Genomic DNA, 14,765 nt, shown 5'->3' with positions numbered 1-14,765 from the left:
CCCATGGCTCTAATGCTCACTGTTTTGGACGATGTGTTGTAGGCCATATTTTCAGAAGTATGTGGACATTTGATCAATGCTCTTTGTTTTATTTTAGATTTAGTTTTTGTTCACCTCCAACTTTTTATTATTATTATTTGCTCTTCTAATTTCCTCCACCCTTCTGGAATGATGTCCCACTATATTTTAGAGTGTGCTCTGGAGATTTGTGCTCATTCAGCCTTAAACGTGTTCGCAAAGTGAGCTATTGATGTAAGTGAGCATGAGGACACCTGTATTGCAGTCAGCGCTCACTTTCATCCCAAAAGTGTTCAATAGGGTTGGAGTTCTATAGCAGGAGATCTTTCACTACAAAACACGTAAAGCACATCTTCCTGGACAAGGGTCATTGTCATGCAGGAGCCGGTTTGTGTCTCCTGGTTCAAGTGTAGGGGAAAATCTCATGATAACAGTTTTGGGGGAAAATAAACACACATGGCTGGTAAAGTCAGTTGTCCCAATACTTTTGTCCATATTCTGATGGTTATTTATTCAGTAGTGTGTATGAACAGTGCAGTTTGGCTCTTGAAGAGGTGGCCAGGTTAAAAAAAACGTACACAGCATTGCAGATCTGTGGTCATTGGGTCACACCATCTAGTACAGACTCATACTGGGTATTTCATGTGTTCATGTGTCCCAGTCGTCTTTGCTTTTAACATTAAAAGTGTGTGTGTGTGTGTGTGTGTGTGTGTGTGTGTGTGTGTGTGTGTGTGTGTGTGTGTACTGCAAAAAAAACAACAAAAAAAAACGGACAGATGGAAGCTAGAGCGAGCCTTTCATCGCCACTTCTCATATTTCATACCCACCTTTGTTGGTTCTACATCAAGGCGAGAGGAACATTTTGATTAATCACTGGCAGCCATTAACCTGAAGGTGGAATGCTGTCTGGGGGAAGTGTAAACCAATCACCAGTAAACTGACCCAGGCTGCTAGTGCTAGTAGTCAAGGTGGCTCTAATTTCCTCTTTCTATGCCCGATTAGTACATTTTTCATATTATTTCTCTTTGGGTTCAGCTTGCAGTTCATTTGAAGAACACTAATACAAGCTGACTGTTTTCCTTTGTTTGTTTCAGAAATCAAGAGCAAGCGAATGATATAAAAGAAACCCCACATTTTCCTCCAGATAAGGTAATATCTGTTTTGCACGAATAATGCTAATCATCGAGTATTCTGGTGTCTTGATTTGGTTTGCATGCATTTTCATAAGCTTTTTTTGTTTGTTTGTACCATATACTAGGAATGCATACATTATTATAATGATTTTTTTTTATAATTTTTTTCCCAATGAGAAGAAACATTTAAATTCTTCGGTTTAGGACACAATTCTAGGACACAATCCTCTAAACTATTCACCTTGGTGCTCTGTGTAGTGAAACCATTCGAGTTTATGGGCTTAATCATTGACCCGTGTCATAAAGGAAGGAAACCCTGTGACTGTGTAATTGACAGAATGTTGGATCAGATAGAAACAGAACTACACATTGCTTCTTGCCATTGTGGGCTCAAGGGCATGTGCGAGCAGACATGGTGACTGAAAAGGCTCTTGCAGCATAAACCTTGGAATTGAGAACCTGCCCTGTCCCACCATCAGACCTCCTTTACTGGTTACACAGGATCCCACACAAGTCACTCTGGACAGCATGTACTGTGTATTTTTATAACGGAAGATATGCATCATATCGGTACTCGAAAGCACATTTTATTGAACTCTTCACCCTTTGACCTTCATGAGACAAAGATATTAAATAGCAAGATTTTTTTTCCATGTGGTTTTTGATGAGGGCGGAAAGAGTTTTTAACTGTTTCACCCAAATTCCTGTGAAACAGTTCATAAAGGTTTCATTAATGGATTTCCTTGACGCTTTAATTTTTGTGACTTCCACCAATACACGCTCTTATTCTCTCTCCCTTTTTCTCCCTCCCTCTCTCTATCTGCTTTTATCTTTTTTTTCCCCCTCTGGCTTGCATTTACTTAGTATCTCTTTCACTTGCTCCCTTTCACTCATGCTTTCTTTTTTTTCTCCCTCTTTCCCTCGCTCTTGCTCTGTTCTCTTGTTCTCGCTCACTTTTCTTCTCTTCCTGTCATTCCCTCTTTTTCTCCCTCCTTCACTCCCTGCCTAACCCTCTTCTTTTTCTCAATTTTTTTTCTTTTTTGCTCACTGTTTTCCATCTTTTCATTTCTTTTATCCTTTCTATGGTCTCTCTCCATCATCTTTTTCCTGTTTTTACCTCAATCTCTTATCTTTTTCTCTCTTGCTTGTGTGCGCACTCTCTCTCTGTCTTTCTTTTTTTCTCCCTCTGTTCCTCTCTCTCCTACTCTTTTACTTTCTTTCACTCACTGTTTTCTTTCTTTTTTTCTTTTTTTTTATCTCTTTTAGCGCATTTTATTAAACTCTTTTTAATTTATCTTTTTTTCTCCCCCCATGTGGTATTTGTCAAGAAAAGACCAGAAAGGGATTTTAACCGTTTCTCCCACATTCCTGTGAAGCAATCCATAAAGGTGTTTACTTTATTCAGTGTGAAATAATTAATTTATATCCTTCATTATTTATAACCTCGGACCATAAATAGTTCACTCAATGCTCACAAAACACTTGATCTCATTACAGAAATCTTAATACAGAGCTCCCCGGAGGGTCGTAGACTATTGGGTTGTTCTGGGGCAAATGTCCATAGATAAGACACTTGTTATCGATTGTCCGTTTTGCCCCTTAAACTAAAATCAAAATTGAACGTTTTAAATTCACTGTTCTAGGGCTTAAATGATTTTAATCAGGTCGTAATTTTCCGATGTCTATGTAACGCGACCTCTAACACTAATTAAAATGCTCCCGCAGCACTTGTTTTTGTTTGTTAGTTTCATTGGTGTTTTATTTCGCTAGTCCAAATGTAATTTACCGTATTATAACTACAAATGAGAAAAACATGCAGCAGCCAATCAGGTTTTTGTTATTGGCACTACTCTCTCTCAGAGTGAACCACAGACATAAAAGGGATTTTATTTTCCGATATGGGAAGTGCAGGTTTAGCGATACTTGGCTTGAAAAAAAATTATTTAGGGCACCTGGTGATTTTGTCCAGTTGCAGTGTCTGATAGTCTCAGATTCCATGAGATTCATGTGGTTTTCTGCTTTTCTACATGCTTTATTCAGATGTTTGATAGTAAAATTATGTTAAGCTCATGATCTGGATCTGTTTGGTTTTCTACATCATGGTGCCACCACAAGATTGTTCGGAATTCGAGAACCTCATGGATGCGCAGGTGTTCCTAATAAACTCTTTATTATATGCAGTCTTCATTAGAAGTTATACACAACATGCCATATTCACAGCTTAAGAGGAATTGTTAGCAAACAAATTAAAAAGCGATTGGAACATTCAATAACGCCACTGCCACATCGAGTAACGCTACTGCAATAACGCCACTGCCAGCTCCAATAACGCCACTGCCAGCTCCAATAATGCCACTGCCACATCGAGTAACGCCACTCCAATAACGCCACTGCCAGCTCCAATAACGCCACTGCCAGCTCCAATAACGCCACTGCCACTTCGAGTAACACCACTGCCACTTCGAGTAACGCCACTGCAATAACGCCACTGCCAGCTCCAATAACGCCACTGCCAGCTCCAATAACGCCACTGCCACATCGAGTAACGCCACTGCAATAACGCCACTGCCAACTCCAATAACGCCACTGCAATAACACCACTGCCACTTCAAAAAACGCCACGTCCTGTAATGCCACTGCCACATCCAATAACACCACTGCCACATCCAATAACGCCACTGCCACATCGAGTAACGCCACTGCCAACTCCAATAACTCCACTGCCAGCTCCAATAACGCCACTGCAATAACACCACTGCCACTTCCAATAACACTACTGCCACTTCCAGTAACAACACTTTCAATAACACCACTGCCACTTCTAATAATGCCACTTCCAGTAACGCCACTGCCACTTCTACTAAAGACACTTCCAGTAATGCCACTGCCACATCCAGTAACGCCACTTACAATGACGCCACCGCCACTTCCAGTAATGCCATTTTCACTGCTACCATTGCCACTGCCACTTTCAGTAACACCACTGCCACTTTCTATTACGTCACTTCCACTGCCACTTCAAATAACGCCACTTCCAATAATTTCACTTAAACGGCCTCTGCGCCACTTCCACTGCTACTAATGCCACTGCCACTTCCAATAATGCCACTTACTACACTGCCACTAACGCCACTTCCACTAACACCACTGGGACTTCTGCCACTGTCACTTCAGACGGCGCACTTTACAAACTTATCCTTCACTTTTAATCTTGTGGAATGTCCTAGAGTCAAGTTAGTTCCTGTTATCATTTATGGTACATTTTCTCTCTCTCCCTTTCTATCTTCTCCTCTATTTCTTTCCCACTCTTGCTTAGACTCTGCTTTCTTTCTTTCTTTCTTTCTTTCTTTCTTTCTTTCTTTCTTTCTTTCTTTCTTTCTTTCTTTCTTTCTTTCTTTCTTTCTTTCTTTCTTTCTTTCTTTCTTTCTTTCTTTCTTTCTCCTTTTTGTCTGTCCCCCCCCCCCCTCTGTTTTCATATTTTCTCTTTTGCTCACTTGTTCTCTTTCCCTCTTTTTCTCCCTCTTGCCTTTTCTTTTTCTTTCTGTACCTCATTCCCTCTTTCTCTCTTCTCTTTTTCTCTGTGTTGTTGTACTATTACAGCTATAGACCTATTTAAAGGGGAAACTGATTTAAATTACCAAACATCACGGATATTCCTCGTTTACACAATCTAACACACAGCATTTTATGTGAAACATGACTCCTGACAGCCTACCAAGGTCCCTCAGCTATTTTTACTTCTACAGTAATACGTATTAAAATAATTGATTGATTTTTTAAGTGGACGTTTGCATGGTTTTAAATGAGCTCTATTGTAACTCCACCACCTGTAGAGACAGATACAGGTATATAAACATACAACCAAGAGGTATATCAATTTAGACCTTTTTTATTTTGTTGCTTTTTTTTGTGAATTATTTGTGTAAATGATGAATGATGGAAGGACTGCAGTTCAGTTTGTATTTTCTGAATTACCAGTTTGAGAAGATTTTTCCAGGCAGCCGGTGTAACAGAGGTGTAACAGGAAATCACTCGTCTTTGTAAATAACGCAGCACACTACGTAATCTGGTTAACCACATACAGCAGTGTTGCTCTCTATACTTCCTCTTCTGCAAGGCTGTTCCTTCGGTTTCAGATACAACACTGTAGTGTAGCGATGGGCAAACGTTTGTTTACTGGGGTTTAATGTTTTGCCTACGGATCGCCGTTTGTCCAAGATCCGTACTGATCACGAGTCACGGTTCGGGCCGTGATCCACAGAATAATTGCTAATTTTTGTAACTTAATTTTTTTTTTACTTAATCATACTATTTATTTATTTGTTTGCAGAATCAGAGTAGAAGAACTTGAAAAGCCTCCCACTTCGCTCGCATAGGATAATGTGTGCGATTAAAGTAAAGCTGTTAATAAATTAAAAGCAAATTAGTTTCGTCCCCTCCCTTTTGTTTTTGTTGTTTATTTTGCTGATACGGAAAATGATTCGATTTATGACTCAAAAAATTTTATGTGATCTGATCTGTGAGGTTTTTTGACCTGTTGCACCTCCAGGGCCGGGACAGTGACAGATGGATGGGGGATCTAATATAAACCCAAAGTAAAGAAAACATTTGAAAGAACAGTGTCACCCTTTTTATCCAGCACAGAAAAGATGGACACACAAGACTTGCTTTCTCTACCATGCATTCTTTTAAAAAAACTTCCATTTGGAGAAATGCTTGCTAGCTTTTGCTAATTTGAAGCCAAGCAAGGATCTTGCATACAGCCATTTATTGTACATTTCTTTGGTCTATTTATTGTTAAAGTAGTGCTCAAGGCAATGGCAATTGTGAAGAATGAATATCTGAGGGTCAGTAGTGATTGGAGTGCGCCATCTAGTGTAATTAACTGAAACGCAGGGTATTACAGGGAACAAAAGGATAGGATGTAGGACTTCTGATCACTGTTTTGGTCCTTGTGAGAGGCCCTTAACCCTCAGGTGTATAAATGTGATAATTGTAAGTAACTCTGGATAAATGCCATAAATATGCCATAAATAATTGGAGAGGGTCTTTACACTCTAAGACCCAACTAGATTTTATTTTTCTGCCACGTGTAAACTTCAGAGTTATTAAAATAAGCTTTCCAAATCTGTTACTAAGCCTCTGAGAGACAGCCATACTCTCTCGCTGTTTTATCCTGGAAGGTATATTCAGGCCCTGAGGTTATGCAATTAATTTCTTGCACTGATCAGAAGTCGCAGTAGCACTCGTAATACCTCACTATTCTTACTGGTGCTCCTCCTCCACACTGTTTTACAGTCTTCACCAGATTTGACTCATCTTGAGAGAATTCTTCTTTAACAAGCTGGCAAATGCGAATGCAAAAAAAAAAACGAAACAGGATATGTAGGTACATCTTATTAACGCACCTATGTTTAATATGATACTCGATGAGCGTCTTTGCAGCCACACCCTGAATATAAATATGTAAGCCGAAAGTCACAGCTCAGCATTTCTGGCATTAATTAGGCAGAATATGCAGCTCACCGAGTCTGGCTGCTTTGGCCCTTCAAAAAAATATTTTTCTGGTTTTGTAAGAAGAGCTGATGAAATAGAGGGTCAATTCTATGCAAAAGTCAACGTTACCATGGAGCTGCGAGTGCAGGGACGCATCAGAGCCTAATGATGATCAGATTCGTGTCTCTGTTTGAATTAGAGGGAAAGCTTTTTTCGTTTGACTATACTTTTTCTATTATCCAAACCCATGTGAGATTGCAGTGTATTTGAAACACGTATTAAAGATTTGCAGCACTTTTCCTCGAGTGGAAACCGGTTCTACATCTCAACACCTTTTACTGAAAACGAAGTGGTGTTGATGTCATTTCACCTTTTCTTTGAAACTCGTGACTCGTATGTAATGTGGAAATTTATAGAAAATGTGCGGAACATCTTCCCGTTGTAGGTGAAGGTTATAATAACAGCAAATGGGGACTTGATGTTGAAGCACCTCTAATGCTCAGGTGTCCACAAACGTTTGACCAAGCAGAGCACTATTTTTCCATAGACCATTTTTTTTTTTTTTATATGGGCTGCGTTATTTTTTTTTTATTCTAATTTATATTAGAATCTAAATTAACATTTGGCCCAAAGTTTTTGGACACCTGACAATCACTTCCATATTTGCCTTCATATCATTCCAGACGTACTGTTGTCAGATCATTGCTGTGAGGATTCTTGCTCATTCAGGTACAAGAGCATTATTGAGCTCAGCTGCTGATGTTGGAAAAGGTCTGGGGGTCAGTCAGTGTTGGCTCTTTCACACCTGTACACTGTGTACAGTAACATTGTTTATCATGTTGGAACAGGGTTTGTGTCTTCTAGGTCCATTTAAAGATATAATTATATAATATTGAAAGATATTCTTACTATGATGCTGTGTCCTGCAGACCTTGGGGAAGAACTACGTGGGTGTGTTGGTCAGGTGTTTATATACTTTTAACTTTAAAATGTATGATCATATCCATGTGTTGTTCAAACATCAAGGGTTAAGCTTGATTTACATACTGTAGTTTTAAACTGGAATGGGGGCTCCTTTAATATGGCCAGTTGACGTTTCATTCAGTGTATTCAGTATTAACGATCTGCTGCTTACAACCTGCTTCTGATGTTAGAAGCTAGAAAGTGGAAGACTCCATGTTGGTCTTTTCTAATTTCAGCTAATTGTATGTGAATTTTTTTCACATAAATGGTAGAAATTGAGTTCATTTGTCCTTTTTTTTTTATTATTATTTGGAAGTCAGGAATTGTAATATGTAATGTGTATTTCATTTATTTTCTTTGCTGTAGTTTTTTTTTTTTGTCTTTTGAGAAGTCAAATATATGACTTTAACTGAACACAGCAAAAACAGCAACAGTTCTACATGTTAAAATTGTGTAAACCACTTTTTATATCTAATTTTATTTTTTCACCCAAATTCTTTACCATTTATATCTTGATTAGGTTTGCTGGAATGGGTAATCTTCTAAAAGTCCTTACAAGAGAAATAGAGAACTATCCACATTTTTTCCTGGACTTTGAAAGTAAGTGTATGAGGACTTGCAGCCTCAGAAGGGGAACTGTGTAACTGCTGATCTTTCCTTCACAGGACACGGCCGCAGGTCTGAACACTCTCATAGAGCACAACCATGTTTCTGCGTTAAGAGAGTTTGGAGATTGTGAATAACTTTAATGATAAAAAGAATAAAAATAAAATTAACAACTAAAATGCTTTACTTTGAGCTTCATCTGTGCTCTATGGGAGTGTTTCAGACCCATGGCAGCAAAATCAAACTATTGCTATCTGTTACATGCAACACCTTTTTTCTCTCTCTCTCTCTCTCTCTCTCTCTCTCTCTCCTTGTTTTTTTTCCTTCTGTTCTCTTCTTCCAGAAACCAAATGGGGAATCTTTTAAAAGTGCTCACTTGCACAGAGTTTGATCAGGGGCCAAACTTTTTCCTTGACTTTGAAAGTGAGCAGAGCTTTTGCCTGGCCCAGTCTGTCCTTTCCTGCCGTCTACCAAACACCCTGCATGTCTCCGTGTTGTCAAGTCCTCTGTCTAATTGTCAAACACAGTTGATGATGTTAGTGCATGCGCTATTCTCCGGGGAACATGGGGGGGGGTTGGCTCTTCAGACGAACCCGGGCACCTTTGCTTTCACTACTTCTTATCTTCTCAGAATGCATGTTTGCTGTTTGTGCACAGTAGGTGCTGTGACTCATGGTACAGCGATTTCTAATGTAGCAGTGTTTCTGGTGCTGCTGCTTCTTCTTCTCCTCTCACCTTTATTTGCATGCTATTATACCTTTCCTGCAATAATTTTGTCTGCACTAACACTTTCCTTTGGAAAATATGTTCCTGCTGTCACCGTGTAAATGATTATCTGAGATGTACTATTTTGCTTACCGACTCAGTATTGAGTCTAGCAGATGTGGAGGATGCGGAGATTATTATTTGCATGCTAATTTAGTTGTGCATGTGAGTAAGGGTTTCTCTGTACGTACATCAGATGCACGGCCCACAGAGTGCGAGTGTGACGTGTGGAACCAGGTGAACGCCGTCCTCCAGGAATCCGAGAGCATCCTGTCAGGCCTGCAGGCTTACAAAGGAGCAGGAATGGAGATCAGAGATGTACGCAGGACACCCACTCGTAACGAATAACGCCGTTTTCCAACTTGCACAAACAAACGTAACCCTTTTGATTTGCGCTTTCAGGCTATACAGAATCCCAATGATTTACTGCTTCAAGAGAAGGCATGGAAATCCGTGTGTCCACTCGTCATCCGGCTCAAGCAGTTTTACGGCTTCTCGCTGAAACTGGGTAACGTTCTCACTCGCGCTGTTTAGAACGCATCCTTTTGAGTTTCAATATAAAGCGCAGATTCCATGGATTTTTCTCTCTCCACTGGCACAGAGAAAGCCCTGCAGAGCCTGCTCGAGTCTCTGACCTGTCCACCTTACACTCCCACTCAGCACCTGGAGAAGGAGCAGGCCCTCGCCAAGCAGTTTGCTGAGATCCTGCATTTCACGCTCCGATTCGACGAGCTCAAGGTTCTAGTTTTGAATTTAGGTTGAACTTTAACCTGTTGGCTGTAATTTTACATTTTTTTTTTTTTTTTTTTTTATCAAATATTGTATATCTGTGTGTATATATATACAGTGAGGAAAATAAGTATTTGAACACCCTGCTATTTTGCAAGTTCTCCCACTTAGAAATCATGGAGGGGTCTGAAATTGTCATCGTAGGTGCATGTCCACTGTGAGAGACATAATCTAAAAAAATAAATCCAGAAATCACAATATATGATTTTTTAACTATTTATTTGTATGATACAGCTGCAAATAAGTATTTAAACACCTGAGAAAGTCAATGTTAATATTTGGTACAGGAGCCTTTGTTTGCAATTACAGAGGTCAAACGTTTCCTGTAGTTTTTCACCAGGTTTGCACACACTGCAGGAGGGATTTTGGCCCACTCCTCCATACAGATCTTCTCTAGATCAGTCAGGTTTCTGGCCTGTCGCTGAGAAACACGGAGTTTGAGCTCCCTCCAAAGATTCTCTATTGGGTTTAGGTCTGGAGACTGGCTAGGCCACGCCAGAACCTTGATATGCTTCTTACAGAGCCACTCCTTAGTTATCCTGGCTGTGTGCTTAGGGTCGTTGTCATGTTGGAAGACCCAACCTCGACCCATCTTCAATGCTCTAACTGAGGGAAGGAGGTTGTTCCCCGAAATCTCGCAATACATGGCCCGGGTCATCCTCTCCTTAATACAGTGCAGTCACCCTGTCCCATGTGCAGAAAAACACCCCCAAAGCATGATGCTACCACCCCCATGCTTCACAGTAGGGATGGTGTTCTTGGGAAGCTACTCATCCTTCTTCTTCCTCCAAACACGTTTAGTGGAATTATGACCCAAAAGTTCTATTTTGGTCTCATCTGACCACATGACTTTCTCCCATGACTCCTCTGGATCATCCATATGGTCATTGGCAAACTTAAGACGTGCCTGGACATGTGCTGGTTTAAGCAGGGGAACCTTCCGTGCCATGCATGATTTCAAACCATGACGTCTTAGTGTATTACCAACAGTAACCTTGGAAACGGTGGTCCCAGCTCTTTTCAGGTCATTGACCAGCTCCTCCCGTGTAGTTCTGGGCTGATTTCTCACCTTCCTTAGGATCATTGAGACCCCACGAGGTGAGATCTTGCATGGAGCCCCAGTCCGAGGGCGATTGACAGTCATGTTTAGCTTCTTCCATTTTCTAATGATTGCTCCAACAGTGGACCTTTTTTCACCAAGCTGCTTGGCAATTTCCCCGTAGCCCTTTCCAGCCTTGTGGAGGTGTACAATTTTGTCTCTAGTGTCTTTGGACAGCCCTTTGGTCTTGGCCATGTTAGTGGTTGGATTCTTACTGATTGTATGGGGTGGACAGGTGTCATTATGCAGCTAACGACCTCAAACAGGTGCATCTAATTTAGGATACTAAATGTAGTGTAGGTGGACATTTTAAAGGCAGACTAACAGGTCTTTGAGGGTCAGAATTCTAGCTGATAGACAGGTGTTCAAATACTTATTTGCAGCTGTATCATACAAATAAATAGTTTAAAAATCATATATTGTGATTTCTGGATTTTTATTTTTTAGATTATGTCTCTCACAGTGGACATGCACCTACGATGACAATTTCAGACCCCTCCATGATTTCTAAGTGGGAGAACTTGCAAAATAGCAGGGTGTTCAAATACTTATTTTCCTCACTGTATATGATGGGGTTTTTTTTTCCCCCCACCAGATGCGAATTCCTGCCATCCAGAACGACTTCAGTTACTACAGACGAACGATCAGTCGAAACAGAATAAACAACATGAATGTAAGAAGACCCTCAATACTCTTTATGTGCAGGAGTTGACAAAAAGGTCACGTGTTAGTTAGAGGTTCACCGATAATAGATTTTATCGATACCGATAGCTTAGGTCGGGTCTACTTGCCCATAACCGATTCATTGTCCGATTAATAAATTCGTAAAGTAAAAATTTATAAATGGAATTTCAATGCTCTGGCCTTTGTGAACATTTAAAGAAGGCTATTTCAAGCATGACTTTTCGGATGCAACAGTAATGTTTTAAAGTATAAAGTTTAAATTTGTAACATTAATTGAAGTTAAACCAAAAAAATACATCCTAAAGCATTTATTGTTAATTTTAATATTAATTTTGTAAATTAATTGCCAAATTAAGTACATTTTCAATTGATCTGTTAACTGTGGCAATTCGCCTCTAGAGGCCACTCCAGTGCAGATGGATTTTTGCTGCAACTAACAATTAGTCGGACAATTCTAATTAAAAGTGTACTTATAAAATGCAAAAGCTGAATTAATTAAGTTTAACTATCTTTAATTTAGATATTTTACAGCTTATAGCAGCGGCTGGTTAAGAAGTGCACGGGGGATTTCTCCTTCAAACAAATTCCCATGTGCTGGGTTGTTTCTTTCTGTAAAAAAAATGACAAAAACAAAAAAAATGCATTTGATTATGCAAGGTGAAGCAATTTGTGTAAATCAACACGTATTGTTTTTTGCAGATGGCAAGCTGACAACCATGTTTTAGAAAAATTTATATAAAATAATACATTATTTTGACCATTTTTGTTTTAAAATAAAATAGAATTTCTTTACAATTTGGACGATATAAGCATCTGGAATATATAATTAATTTAATTGTGTATAATAATTAAATGATTCCTGCATTAATTAAATATACCAACATTCAAAACAAGCATTTTAACGTAGTAAAGCCGCAGTAAATCACTTTGTAGAAATGTGCGCCGTCCATTCGTGGGTTTTTTTTGTTTGTTTGTTTGTTTTTTTATGGAATCGTATTAGAAATCGTCCAGCACCTGACTGACAGCAAATGCCACAATGTCTGTAAAACTCAGAAACCTGAAACCACAGCAATTGTAAACCAGTGTTTCAGTGGCAATCAGCTTCGGGGGTTGGGCCGTCTCCATAGTTACCGCATTTGATGTTTACTGTTTACAAAACCATTTTCTATCTTTCAACAAAATGTTCAGGGAAAGAATGGTTATTCAAAAATTTTACTACTTCATCTTAATTCTTTTTACAGAAAACTAACAAACCCGTAGCCTTTCCGGACTTTAATAGTTGTGCATCGTTACTTATTGTTCCGTAGCTGGACATCGAAAATGAAGTCAACAACGAAATGGCGAACAGAATGTCACTGTTTTATGCTGAGGCCACTCCGATGCTGAAAACCCTCAGTACAGCGACTACGAACTTTGTGACCGAGGTAATGAACTCCTTTCCGCTTCATTACATGTTTTTCATACGTAGTGAAATATTACAATTTCATCAAATAAATCAGTCCAGTTTTGGACACTAATTGTTGATAAACTAAGATGATTTTCAATAATCCATAAACAGCATGAGGCCCAGCGTCTCCAGATTTCATGATTTAGTAGTAATTATATGTATTTGTGTGTGTGTATATATGTATATGACAATGCTATAGAAATGAAACTTGGATATATTTAGAGTAGTCAATGTGCAGCTTGTTCAGCAGTACAGATTTACTGCCCTCTATAAATAACTTAACATACAGCCATTATTGTCTAAATACCTGCTAACAAAAGTGAGTACACCCTAAATGATAACAGCTGTACGTTGTGTAAACATGCAAAGCCACATGTCCTATTTATCATGTTGATGTTTTTGTCTGCTTGACAGAACCATACAAATTTGTGTATCTTGTATTCGAGCAGTTAAAATTTGGTGCTTTGAGTACAATTCTCTCATAATGACCACTGGATGTTCAACATGGCACCTGATGGTAAAGAGTCTATGAGGATTTGAGAATTAGAATTGTTGCTCTCCACAAAGATGCTGAGGCTATAAGATCAGTAACACCCTGAAACTGAGTTATAGTACAGTGGTCAGGGTCATACAGAGGTTTTCCAAGATTGGGTTCCACTCAGAACAGACCTGGCAAGTGTCCATCACAGAAGTTAAGTTGAAAAAAAGATGTATGAGTGCTGCAGCATTGAGCTGCAGAAGCGGAAGGTCCAGTTGTCAGTGCTCAGACCATACGCCGCTGCATGGAAGCCTCTTCAGAAGCTGGCTCAAAAAAAAAAAACACCCAAAAAACACCCAAACAGTTTGCTGAAGACGACCTGTCAAAGAGCATGAATTACTGGAAACATCTCCTGTGGTCCGATGGTGTCCAGCATGTGTGGTGACATCATGGTGAGAACAACCAAGACAATTGTCTTTCCTACAGTCAAGCATGGTGGTGGTAGCATCATGGTCTGGGGTTGTATGAGTGCTGCTGGTACTGGGGAGATGCACTGTGACACTCTGAAGCGAAACATGACGCCCTCTCTTCAGAAACTGGGCCTAACGGCAGTTTTCCAACATAATAACAACCATAAACACCGCCAAGATGACAACTGCTTTGCTGAGGAAGCTGAAGATGAAGGGGCAAAATATGTCTTCAGACCTGAACCCTATTGAGCACCTGTGGAGCATCCTCAAGCATAAGGTGGAGAAGCACCATGTGTTTAAGATCAGTGATGCCATTATGGAGGAGTGGAAGAGGATCCCAGCAACAATCTGTGCAGCTCTGATGAATTCCATGCCCAGGAGGGTTAAGGCAGTGCTACATAACAATGGTGCTCACACTAAATATTTACACTTTAGACACAGTTTTGACATGTTCACTTAGGGTGTACTCTCTTCTGTTGGCAGTTTATTTGGACAATAATGGTTGAGTTGTTTATAGAGGACAGTAAATCTGTACTGCTACACAAGCTGCACATTGACTACTCTAAAATATATCCAAGTTTCATTTCTATAGTATTGTCCCTTAAGTAGATAAACTTTGTTTGCTGAAATGTGAGGGATGCACTCACTTTTGTCTTCTTGTTCTGTAATTTTTTTTTTGAGGTTGCTTTGTTCCAACATGGTGTAAAACTGCATCTCCTCTCTCCTTGTAGAACAAGACTTTGCCCCTGGAGAACACCACAGACTGCCTGAGCACCATGGCCAGTGTTTGCAAGGTCATGCTTGAGACCCCGTGAGT

The 14,765-nt window shown here is 39.7% G+C and overlaps 2 protein-coding genes across 8 annotated transcripts in view; one reads left to right on the top strand and one right to left on the bottom strand.

Moving 5' to 3' along the window:
* LOC310738067 (uncharacterized protein) overlaps positions 1-14,765 on the bottom strand; it is a gene marked incomplete at its 3' end in the record, with an annotated part of 255,387 nt that overhangs the window by 92,302 nt on the left and 148,320 nt on the right. The gene's annotated exons all lie outside the window — the stretch shown is intronic.
* fam49a (family with sequence similarity 49 member A) overlaps positions 1-14,765 on the top strand; it is a 32,860-nt gene that overhangs the window by 14,809 nt on the left and 3,286 nt on the right. For 2 of the 7 annotated variants that reach the window (XM_083563118.1, XM_083563120.1), the window contains exons 2-10: positions 1,113-1,167; positions 8,131-8,210; positions 8,560-8,639; positions 9,178-9,299; positions 9,384-9,489; positions 9,583-9,719; positions 11,465-11,542; positions 12,861-12,977; positions 14,680-14,759. In XM_083563118.1, coding sequence (XP_083419244.1) covers positions 8,567-8,639; positions 9,178-9,299; positions 9,384-9,489; positions 9,583-9,719; positions 11,465-11,542; positions 12,861-12,977; positions 14,680-14,759 — 713 coding nt within the window. In that variant the 5' untranslated portion in view covers positions 1,113-1,167; positions 8,131-8,210; positions 8,560-8,566. Of the gene's footprint in view, positions 1-794; positions 987-1,112; positions 1,168-8,130; positions 8,211-8,559; positions 8,640-9,177; positions 9,300-9,383; positions 9,490-9,582; positions 9,720-11,464; positions 11,543-12,860; positions 12,978-14,679; positions 14,760-14,765 lie in introns of those variants that run through there. The other 5 variants (XM_083563122.1, XM_083563123.1, XM_083563119.1 and 2 more) reach the window with 4 other exon arrangements.

Source organism: Silurus aristotelis (assembly GCF_946808225.1).
Source record: "Silurus aristotelis genome assembly, chromosome: 15".
Classification (NCBI taxonomy): Eukaryota; Metazoa; Chordata; class Actinopteri; order Siluriformes; family Siluridae; genus Silurus; species Silurus aristotelis.
Note: the sequence above shows the minus strand (reverse complement) of the source record. Positions and strands in the feature narration are given on the sequence as shown.